The 11,439-nt window shown below is 35.6% G+C and overlaps 1 protein-coding gene across 1 annotated transcript; it reads left to right on the top strand.

The window, feature by feature from the left end:
* The first annotated feature begins 4,718 nt into the window (after positions 1 to 4,718).
* On the top strand, positions 4,719 to 5,645 carry LOC128564343 (olfactory receptor 4P4-like). Its single transcript, XM_053559841.1, has one exon. The coding sequence runs from the start codon at positions 4,719 to 4,721 to the stop codon at positions 5,643 to 5,645; it is 927 nt and encodes a 308-aa protein (XP_053415816.1).
* Positions 5,646 to 11,439: the final 5,794 nt, after the last annotated feature.

Raw genomic sequence — 11,439 nt, 5'->3', positions numbered from 1 at the left:
TGTATTGTTGACAAATATTAAGGTGAACATTTGTTGTAAACTCAAAAAGACATAAAAGGAAGTTTTTCTATTTCATATAAAGTTGCTTTAAGTGGAAATGCATTAAAGCATGCAAAAGAACTTCTTCCCAATAGAATTTGATGAAACACTGTGGGAATTGATAGAGATCATTAGTTAATGTAGGGACCAGAACTATGATTTTCTCTTCAGATTATAGAGAAGGGAAAAATAAACTCGAGTTGTATAAATAGCAGATTTCAGCCATCAAGAACTTTGTAATAAATGGGATTTGAATAACATGCTGCAAGTTATAGACTTGAAATAAAGGATGCTTACTAGGGTTGATTACTTGGGTTCACATAAATAGTGAAATTTCAGTAAATTGGCAATGCTGTGGAGGAAACAAAAATGTATCTTCAGAACTAACATTTATGTAAGATTTTGCTTAGTATTTTAGCTGTAAATTGCACAGGAATAAGTTGGTTCTACATAGACTATGATTTAACTAGTTTTTGAAAAGAAAGCACACCTTATCCTTCAAACATTTTTTTTTTTTGGAGCTATAGACTCTCATAACTTATTTTATTTGGTTATGTGAGAGGTAACAGTTACTAAAAATGATATGTTTTTTAATGCATGAAATGAGGAAAAATAGAAAGTAGAACATCAGTAGCCCTCACTGTGCTGAAGCAAATGTTGTCAGAAGTCACAACAATATAAATAGTTAAGGAATGACTGTGATTTCAATGAAGAGAGAAACATTAAACTTTAAAGGAAAACAACAGATTCTAAGTAAGTGCAGAACATACGTGAGTAAATTATTTTTTCATTTTCCATTGCTTTCATGAATATGTGGTATGTCTTAAAAATAAAATTTTTAATCCTTTATTAAGAAATCGTATTCATTAGTAGCTAATTTTTAAACAAGCTGTACGGTAAAATCTGTTGGCTAAGACATTTTGGGGTTAAAAGAGCACAACACTCAAGGACCTTGTCCAATGGGGATGAGATGGCATGTTCTAGAAAAATAAGATCAAATTTATAGAAGAACACAGCCTAGTTTATTGGAGAACTGCACATGAAAAAGGGGCATGTTGTTACAACTCTAGGGAGATAATAAAACTTTGACCAAGAAGAAAGTATTTTAAAGTTTGAAAAGGCCAGTATTGTGAGAAGAGTTCTTAGAGATAACTGAGGCTATTTCCCTCAATTTACAGAGGGGAAACTTATGGGTCAAGAACATAAAACTAAGAAGTGGCAGACTTCAGGCATGCACTGAAATCCCTTTCCCCCTACCTAATTTTCATACATGACTAATAACTGAGAATACTTTATTCCTGCCCATGCTTGAGAGAACAAAAGATCCATTGCCTTCAACAGAAGTAATGTGAGCTGTACATTTTTTATTTCCTCCAGCTGGATTTTGTGTGTAAAACCCTGAACTGATTTGGTTTGTGATTTTTATAGAGAATTTGGACTAATATAAAGTCCTATGCTTCTATTTACACGCTTCACATTTAAATTTGAGTGGCTGAAAAGCAGGAGGCGTCCTGGTTTAGCCTGATGGATTCAGATTGGTATGCAAACCAGAGCAGGGAGAGTCAGAGTTAATGTTCCATTTTATCCGTTGCTTTAGTTTTTTTCGCTTTTGACAAAATATATCGTGACATGGTTATTAATTCAAGCTCTGAAGTCAAAAAACTTGGGTTTTAAACCTGATTTTCCTACACATTGGTTGTGTTACTATGCACAAGTTTCTTAACATCTAAACCTAGAATAATTTTTTCTGTGTGGTGCCATTGTATATGTACAATAAAATTGCCGTATGTTCCACTATTCCCAAGGCTAAGCTTCAGAACCATCTCCAATTATATACAGAAACATATATTTCCCTACATTTTAAATGAAGAAGAAGCTTTTTAAAAGAAATTAAGAAATTGGCAAAGATCACATCTGGAGATAGTGGCTGAATTAAGGCATGTAACTATAGAATTGCTCCCACATTATAAAGAATAGTTTGATTTTGCTGGTAAATTAAAAAAACAAAAAACTAACATTGTGACACTTAAATATTATGGTTCTATGTCTGTGAGGAAGTTGAATAAGAAAAAAAAAATGCCAGGTAGAGAAATTAATCATCAACTGTAACCTTTTAAACCAAGACAACTGTTCTGGGGGCAAGACATGATTGCAAAAGGGACTTTACCTAACAAATACAATCAGTGTAATCTGGCTTATTGTACCCTCAATGAATCCCCAACAATAAAAAAAAAATAAAATAAAATAAACCAAGACAACTGGTGCATTTGTAATAAATAAAGACATATTGATGCACTAGCTTTGCCTGAGAACATTCCAAGACTAACTTTACTTTGAGCTATAATTTCAAGTAAGAGTCTTAATATGCTTGAGGTATTTTTCAGGTAGGTTTTAAATCACGTATATATTATTTTGATCATGAAAATGGAAATGTACAGGAAGCCATTTTAAAAATAATTCAAACTAACTACACATTTAATGTTATTTTATTCGAATAAAATGAAAAAGCCTTTCTTATTGGCAAAATACTACTCTAGTATTATCTTAGGGAAGATCAGAACCTATTACGCAAAATCTAAAAAAAAAAAAAAAAAAAAAAAAAAGAACCTATTACGCAAATGTTTGCTGTTAACCTAATTCCAGTTCTTAAAATTCTACTATGGAAATAAATATTTTTGTTTTAAAATTCATTGTGTAGCCCTACTATGAAGCTAAATTATAGCTTTCACATGAAGGTTATAACCCAACTATAGCACAAGACTATGAGGAAATGGCCAAGGAAGGGGAAGGGAGTGGGGAGGTTAGGGTGGAGGGAGGGTAAAGGGTGGGGCCACACCTACGGTGCATCTTAGAATGGGTACAGGCGAAACTTACTAAAGGCAGAACACAATTGTCTACATACATTAACTAAAAATGCCATGAAGGCTACGTTGAACAGTTTGATGAGAATATTTCAGATTGTATATAAAACCAGCACATTGTACCCCCTTATTGCACTAATGTACACAGCTATGATTTAACAATAAAAAAATAAATAAAATTCTGAAAGAAAAAATAAAATAAAATTCAATGTGTATTTATCATGTAATTGTTCTTTGTGTGGGTAACAATTTTAACTGAATCAGTAACAAGGAGAGATGGGAGAAAAGTGAAGTATGGTTTGATTGAGAAGACAAGTGCTTGTGTATCATTAGGACTAAAAATATATTCTATTAATGGGTAGGCATTTTGAGGACATCTGATAAAAATTAATTCTAGACATTTTGGCTTAAGATTATTTTTGTAAAGGATGTAACACCCTATTAGTAACTTAGTGTTTTTTTAAGCGACTTGTGAGACTCTCAGATCTTATGTTAACATGTTTGCTCACCACCTACTGTAATGATTTAGTTTATGTAATCAAATCCTACCTATTTGATATCACTTTTGCTGATTGATAAAGAGATTACAAGTACTACTACATATATTTTTGTCAACTTGAAATTAAAATTCCCACTGGTGAAAGGAAGAAAACTCAAGCATAGATTGAGAAATACTGGGCTCAAAATAATTTTAATATTCTAAAATGTTATTTTATTTTTTCCAAGTCAAGTATGATTATTTGCCTTAAAATTTGAGTAATAATATATACTAACAATATCTATAAAATTTACCAGAGTACTTTCTTTACATCCCATTAGTCTTTGAATGACACAACCAAATATTTCAAAGACACGACAGGTTGAAAAACAGATGAAATTATTGCCACTTAGTAAAGGCACATTGTGGTATGATAAATTTTTTCCCTGTCTGGAGACTTCATGGACTTGGACAAAAGTTTTATGTTGGACAAATACAGAAAAAAATAAATATATAACCTCTGATAATAGATTAAAAATAATTTGATTTGAAAATAAAATATCCACATTAAGGACAAAACATTAGGCCAATATTCCTATCTGCACAGTTTTTTAAGGTATTTATTCTCAGTTTTATCTACTAATTCCTTAAACCTTGTCATTGAATTAACCATAGAACTAAGCATCATTTTGTTTTAAAGTATCAGCATAAAATTTTTAGTAAATCACTAGGAAGACAGATAAACAAGAAAGCAAATACTTAAAAAATTCAAAATGATCATCAGCTTCTTTAAGAGACAACTTTCCATCTTTAATTATCTGCTAATAGACTGCTTAGTTTTTATGCTACCTAATTAAAAGTTGAATCTAAGGTAATGTATATTCTAGTAACAATATTTTAAATTTTATATTTGCTTGTTCTTAATAAAAAAAGTAATAATTATGAGACTTGTTTTGTTAAAAGTTTTTGAGTCTCAGACATTGAAATGGGTATCTTTTTGCAAGGAATTATTAAGGTCTACATTAGGCTTTGTAAGTAGACTTTTCCCAAATTAAAATTCTAATACTGCTGCTTGAATAAACAGCATTAATGCCTACCTAGTCACAGACTGAACACAAGTTGCTAGCTGAGTTAATGGAAGTCTTTCAGAGATTTTTATTAAGGAGTCATTTTAATTGAATACCAGATTTTTATTCTTTCAGACATTTGAATGGGGCAAGTTAAATCTAGCTAGTTACTTGGATAGAATACGATCATCATACTTCTCAACACTACCTACAAATGTGATCTCACAAATTACATCATTTCAGGTGATTTACGTGTTCCATCGACACTGGACCATGGGAAGGAACAGTAACTTTACCGTGTTTATTCTCTTGGGGCTTTCCCAAAACAAGAACATCGAGACACTGTGCTTTGTGTTATTTTTATTTTGCTACATCGCTATTTGGGTGGGAAACATGCTCATAATGATTTCGATCACATGCAGTCAGCTAATTGAACAACCCATGTATTTCTTCCTCAATTACCTCTCTCTCTCCGACCTTTGCTATACGTCCACAGTGACCCCCAAACTAATGGCAGACTTACTGGCAGAAAGGAAGACGATTTCCTATAATAACTGCATGATACAGCTCTTCACCACACATTTCTTTGGAGCCATAGAGATCTTCATCCTCACAGGAATGGCCTATGACCGCTACGTGGCCATCTGCAAACCCCTGCACTACGGGGTCATCATGACCAGGAGCAAGTGCAACACCATCTTCACAGCTTGTTGTACCGGGGGATTCATTCACTCTGCCAGTCAGCTTCTTCTCACCATCTTCTTATCATTTTGTGGCCCCAATGAGATCGATCACTACTTCTGCGATATATATCCTTTGTTGAAATTATCCTGTTCTAATACACAAATAATAGGTCTATTAGTCATTGCTAATTCAGGCCTGATTGCTTTAGTGACATTTGTTATCTTGCTGTTGTCTTATTTTTTTATACTCTACACCATCAGGGCGTACTCTGCAGAGAGCCGCCGCAGAGCTCTTTGCACTTGCAGTTCTCACGTAACGGTCGTGGTCTTGTTTTTTGCACCTGTTCTGTTCATTTACATCAGACCAGCCACAATATTTCCAGAAGATAAAGTGTTGGCTCTTTTCTACACCATCATCGCCCCCATGTTCAACCCTCTGATCTACACACTGAGAAACATGGAGATGAAGAATACTTTGAGGAAAGTTTGGTGTCAAATAATCCTGAAGAGAAAGTAACTTTTTTGAATTATCTCTGCTTTGCATGCCAGGGTTCTGTGAGACCGCAGCTGTGAGTAGGGCCCTTTCTCATCATCTTGTCTTGTTGTTTGGGGAGATAAGTGGGCAAACAGAAAAGGTTCCCTTTTGTTGTTTTATACCATTACCTTGATACCTCATCAATAAAGCAAACATTCTTTTTCTTTCTTAATAATGAAAATTGTGATCATATGATATGAAATAACCAGGTGATTTCCTAAAAATAAAGGATTATATAATATTGCATTAAAAATCATTATGCATTTTTGCCTTAAATTGTTGAAAGCTGAGTACAATATTACCTCCAATTTTTAAAACTTTTACTTACTATAAATACAGAAATGGCACATGTGATCTGGGTACAGATCATAAAACTTTCCTTCCTGGAGTACAATCATGTAATTACAACTAAAGAGGCAGAAGTTACCCACCCTGAGAAGTCCCCTCATTCCTCCTTGTCATTAGTTCCTCCCAAAGGTAGGCACAATTTTTGACTTTGAACTCAACTAGTTTACCTGTTCCTCCAATCTGTCCAATAAAAAATGACACAGATGATGCTGTTTAGTGTATGTCTTCTCATGATTACCTTTGTGAGTCATTCCTCGTGTTGGTAAATTTTCTGCTTGTTTTCACTGATCTATAGTGTCCTACTGTGGGGGGACAGCTGATAATGTATCCATTGTCTTTTTGCTAGGCTTTTGGGTGGTTTTCCAAGTAGCATTATTAGTGCTACTTTGAACATTTTGGGACATGTCTTCTGGTGTCTTCTATTGTTTCATTATACTTTATATTGTAAATAAGATTGAACATTTTAAGAAAGTGGTTTCTCATTTTTATAAATAATCTTATCATATATTACTGATGTGAAGAAATATATATTAAATTAAAAAGAATTATCCATAGATAAATACTATGGTTAGTGGAATAAATGCTTAGAAGTATGTGAAACTTCTGAGACTTCTGGGATCCCCACAGTAGGGTAAGGGTGAAGCCAACTGAAGCAAACCTGTATGTCAATCCCTGGCAGAAGGAAGAAAGCCCTGCAAGAGGTCACTCTGCTCGATGAAGCTCAGCAAACCGCTCAGAGATGCAGCATTAGATTATGTTAGCAAGATTAACCCAGGGCATTGACAATTGGGAAATCGTATCAAAAAGTGTCTTCAGTGTAGCACATGCAGTCACTTGTCACATTAAGTGAAACTTGGATAATTCTGTCTTAGATCTCTAAGAAGGAAAAAGTGTACATCAGTGGGCTCCCAATAAGGGCAGCGATGTTAAAGAGGTACGCTAGTTTACGGTGACACTAGATAGCCAGCCACACACACACACTCAAACACATACAGAGACGTGTGTGCAGACACACGGTATAGAAAACAAGGTCTTTTTAGGGATTTCATTTCAGGCATAGTGGAAATAAGTATTCTCATGTAGAAACCAAAAATGAAGAAACAGTTATTTATTTATTTTTTAAGACAGAGTTTTACTTTGTCGCATTTGGTAGAGTGCTTTCCCAATTTGATGAGAAAGATTCACCTTCTATGGCAAAGACAATAATATTTTATCTCAGAGACATATAATCTCCTGTCATTTTTTTCTTCATTTTATTATCCAAGGAAATTTAATCCTCTGGATGTTGTGCAAAGTAACTAACTTCCATTATATTGATACCACTATGTTACATGAACTTGTGATGGAGATTGAATAAGTATCCTGTATAGCCAACTATATCCAAGGGCCACAACTTCTCTGCAACTCCTTCCATAAAAAGGTGAAATCTATTTATCCATGATTTTATCTGGGCTAATGTTGTGACACATATCACATGTGACTTTGAAATCTTATTAGAATAATATGGCGAAAGTTATATCTAATTTCTGAATCTCGGCATGAGAGTCTTTACAGCTTTAGCTTTTTTATAAGACAACCCTGATAGGGTAGGGTCAAATCTGCACTCCCAGAGAATGGAGAGAAGTGAGTTACCTGAACCAACTTCCAGATATGTGAGTCAGGCCATGTTGTACCCCCCACAGTTTTAGAACTATCAACGTGTTTCCAGGTGAGAGCAGGGGGAAAACCATTCAGCTGAATCCAACCCAAATTGAAGAATTATAAGCAAAGAAAAAAGTACATTTGAGATTTTAGGTTTTGGTCTTGTGATTTTACAGTACTGATTTTTGTGTTAGGTATTTTGATTTTATACCAGTCTCTTTAATTTTCCAGTAGATAAAAATAAATATTTTTATCATATACATACTGGGTTCACAAAAACCAGAAAGCAGAAGCTAAACACTGTGAAGTTTCAGAGTACTGCCACGGGGGTAGAGTTCTTAGGACTTCTGAGGTGTGGAGAGTGCAGAGATTTGGTCAGTTAGAAAGAAAGTCATTTTCTATTCTCATCTCCCACCACTAGGAGAAAGTCACAGTCCTTGACGGGTCCGTGAATTTTGGAGATACCATATATTACACATATCAGGGTGCTACTTCCATCATTTGTAAGGTAACTGTGGACACTTCTAGATTTCAATGGGATCTACTGACAAGGGCAAAGGAAAGGTCAAATCCTTTTTTTGCATGAAGTGTCACTTGAGCTGTTGAGCAACAGAGAGCTAAGAGTAGAGTGTGGGGGGGCCCGGCCCAGGTGAATGGATGAGCCATCTGAATTGTAGCCCTAAGATCAGCTGAATAGCAGCAATGATGACTTTAAGTCTTCTGAGGCAATTCCCACCACCTTGAAGAAGTTGACTTGTACCTCTTATCCCCTTACTTTTCATGAAAGATGGCAAGGTATCTCACTCTTCAGCTAGAATCCCAATACCATCAGAAAATACAAATAGGTATAAATCAAACAAGGTTCTGCTGTTCTGAATGTTTTATGACAACAGGTTCTTACACTTGTCTTGTGTGCAGATGGGGAAGCTGTAGCGATGGTCTGCACTTCTCTGTAATGGGAAGAGACTCTAGATAAAGACCTATGGACACTCTTCTCCACACTTCAGGCCACTCACAGGCATGACCACACAGGACCTGGATCACTCACACGCGATCACCGCGGAGTCCTTCTCAAGTGATTCCTGTGGCTACAAAGGTGGTAGATATTTTAGGATATGACTGGAGCCTTGCTAGGCCTGACAGCTGTCCCAGAAAGTTTGTCTCCTGATACAAAGGCCGCTGATGCCAATGTGGACTCTGTCCTCTTCTACAACTGCAGGAAAGGCCCAGTGACACAGCCATCCCCCGCAGGGAGAATGACTCAGCACAGAGTGAACTTTGATGTGAAGAGGAAGCCAATGGACACGTTCCCCCAACCCCTTACTAGCTATGTTTAGATTTGGAAAAGCAACATGTATATACTCTTCAAAGATTTAAAGAGATCCAGAAATCAGCCGTGCTTACTACCAAGTGCTGGAAGCACTTACATTCCTTCCATCACTTCTTTGCTTTCCTTCCTTCCCCACTTACTCCCCCCTCATTACTGCTTTCCTGAGATTGCACTTCCAAGAGTAATGTGAACAAGCTTTGGTGGTGGACTCTGCTTATTAGGAAATCAGAGATGTTACAAATCCATTATCATTTGGTTCTACTTTAATACTGTTCCTAAACATGCAAAACTAGATAGTGGTGTTAGATTTCAGGATACAGATGAGGTTTATGAATAGGGAAAGGCAACAGTGACTAGAAAAGGTCACAATGTAGGTGTCCAGGGTGCTGTTCCTGGATGTGGTGTTTCCATAATATTCACTTCTGAAAATTACTTAGGTGGTGGCTTCATGATTGTGTAACTTTGTGCACCCATGTTATACTTGACAATATTTTTAATTATTTACCATCATTCCCCTATTATATGGATGCAACTGTTTTTCTACATGCAAGAAGTTACTCTTACCTTCCCTTGCTCGTATTTCTATGCAAAATACATGGACATTCCTACTCTGTTACTGACATATTTGGCATTCTTCCCAAAACATATTTCAAACACGTCCCAGCACTTAAAGTACATCTTGCAAAGTGGGAAAAGAAGAAGGTGGACCGACTTTCCCAACCACCTAACTAAATAACCATGGTTAGTAGAATAGAGGCCCCCAAAGATGTTCAGGTCCTAATCCCCAGAAACTATGAATAGTTTTTGTTATGGGCTAAGGGGAGATTAAGATTGCAGAAGAAATTAGATTTGCTGATCAGTTCACCTTCAAGCAAGGATGTTAAGGATAACATTATCTGTGTGGGCTCAGACTATTCACAAGATTTCTTCAAAGTGGAAAACTGAGGCAGGAGCAAGGTCAGATTTGAAGAGCTCCATGGCTGGCTTTGAAGTGAAGGAAAAGGGCCGTAAGGAAGCAGGTAACTGTAGCAGCTGGGAGCACTGAATAAATGAGTTTTCCCCAGAACGCAGCCATTCCAATGTCTCTATTTTTAGCCTAGTGAAACCAGAACTGTAAGGCCCTGAATTTGTATTATTTAAGCCATTTTATCTGTGGTGATCTGTTAGAGCACCTGTGGGTTACTAATACACCAGTGAATCGTATTGAGTGCACCCACAAACCTGCCAACATTCTTTCCCTCCCCACTCCTATTTTTTCATAATTTCATCTGTTAACCTCAGATAGCAAGATCTCTTTGACATTTTTAAGATTGTATTCAAAACAAAGATAGTGGCAGTAGGGTAGAAAAAACAAAGTGAACAGCAAGAACAAGGGACAAGACAACAACAGGATTAGAAACGTAAAAAGCAAGACTATTATCAGTGTTCAGATCCAACAGTAATGGTGTACACTCAAAAAGTAAATGAATTAAAGTGAGCACCATAACCCATCTCAAGCATAGGGAGGAAATGAACCTCATCCCGTATCTTTCTTCAGAAATCAGCATAGAACAAATTAAGAGAAAAGCAGGGAACCCCAATAACACAACCTAATCCATTCTTCCCCACTCAAATCTTTAAAAGGGTAGAATAATTAAATCAATAAATAATATAAAAGAGATATCTTTATAATAGATATATCAAATATATACTATTTATTGTATATGTTGAAGTATATTAATTCACAGATCAAAGCTTACCATGATAAAGCTATTACTTCTGTTCATTGAATTGCTGTGAGTTAAGGTTATGGACTTAAAAGTGAAAATTAAAGGAGTCTCTTAGTGGAGAACAGTACTGGACAGACTTTGGGAATTTAAGTTCTTCAGTAGAGCATCAATTTGGTTTTGACTATGGAGGAAGACATTGGGGAAATGCTTTCCCCAAGGTCATTATCATTTTTGCTTCATTCTCTTTAAATAGACCCACAAGAAGTAGAGAGGAGAGCATTGATTGCCAAAGACTATGTGAAATGGCAGATTTCATTAGGTGTGAGAAACAGAAATTATGAAGACTGATTTCTGCCAGCCTTTGGGTTTACGGGGTCAGGGATTCTCTGGTATTAATTATTCAGAAAATAATTCCTCAGGTATCACTCATACTTTACTTTGGACAGCTGCACCTAAATTAAAGCAAGAAGAAAAAGGAACATAAAGCAAACTCAACTTCTGGAAAAAAACTGGTGAGATTTTTTTTTTTTTTCTGAAACTAATACCGAATGTGCATGGAAAAAAGAAATTCAATTAAATTTCTATATTTTGAACACACAATTTATTACAAGATATTAGTCTTTGAAATAAAGAGAAAATTAAATTATTAAAATGATAAAGGAATAATATGCATCTACACATAATTATGAGATAGGGTAGCATGGTTATGAAGAAAGGAACGTTAATCATTTCAAAGGAAAGTGTGTCA

Source organism: Nycticebus coucang, chromosome 14, assembly GCF_027406575.1.
Source record: "Nycticebus coucang isolate mNycCou1 chromosome 14, mNycCou1.pri, whole genome shotgun sequence".
NCBI classification, from domain to species: Eukaryota; Metazoa; Chordata; class Mammalia; order Primates; family Lorisidae; genus Nycticebus; species Nycticebus coucang.
The sequence above is the reverse complement of the archived record's forward strand: the minus strand, read 5'-3'. Positions and strand labels throughout refer to the sequence as shown.

Bases quoted from the DNA above. Each gene is read 5' to 3' on its own strand.
- LOC128564343 (XM_053559841.1), top strand. From the start codon at position 4,719: ATGGGAAGGAACAGTAACTTTACCGTGTTTATTCTCTTGGGGCTTTCC.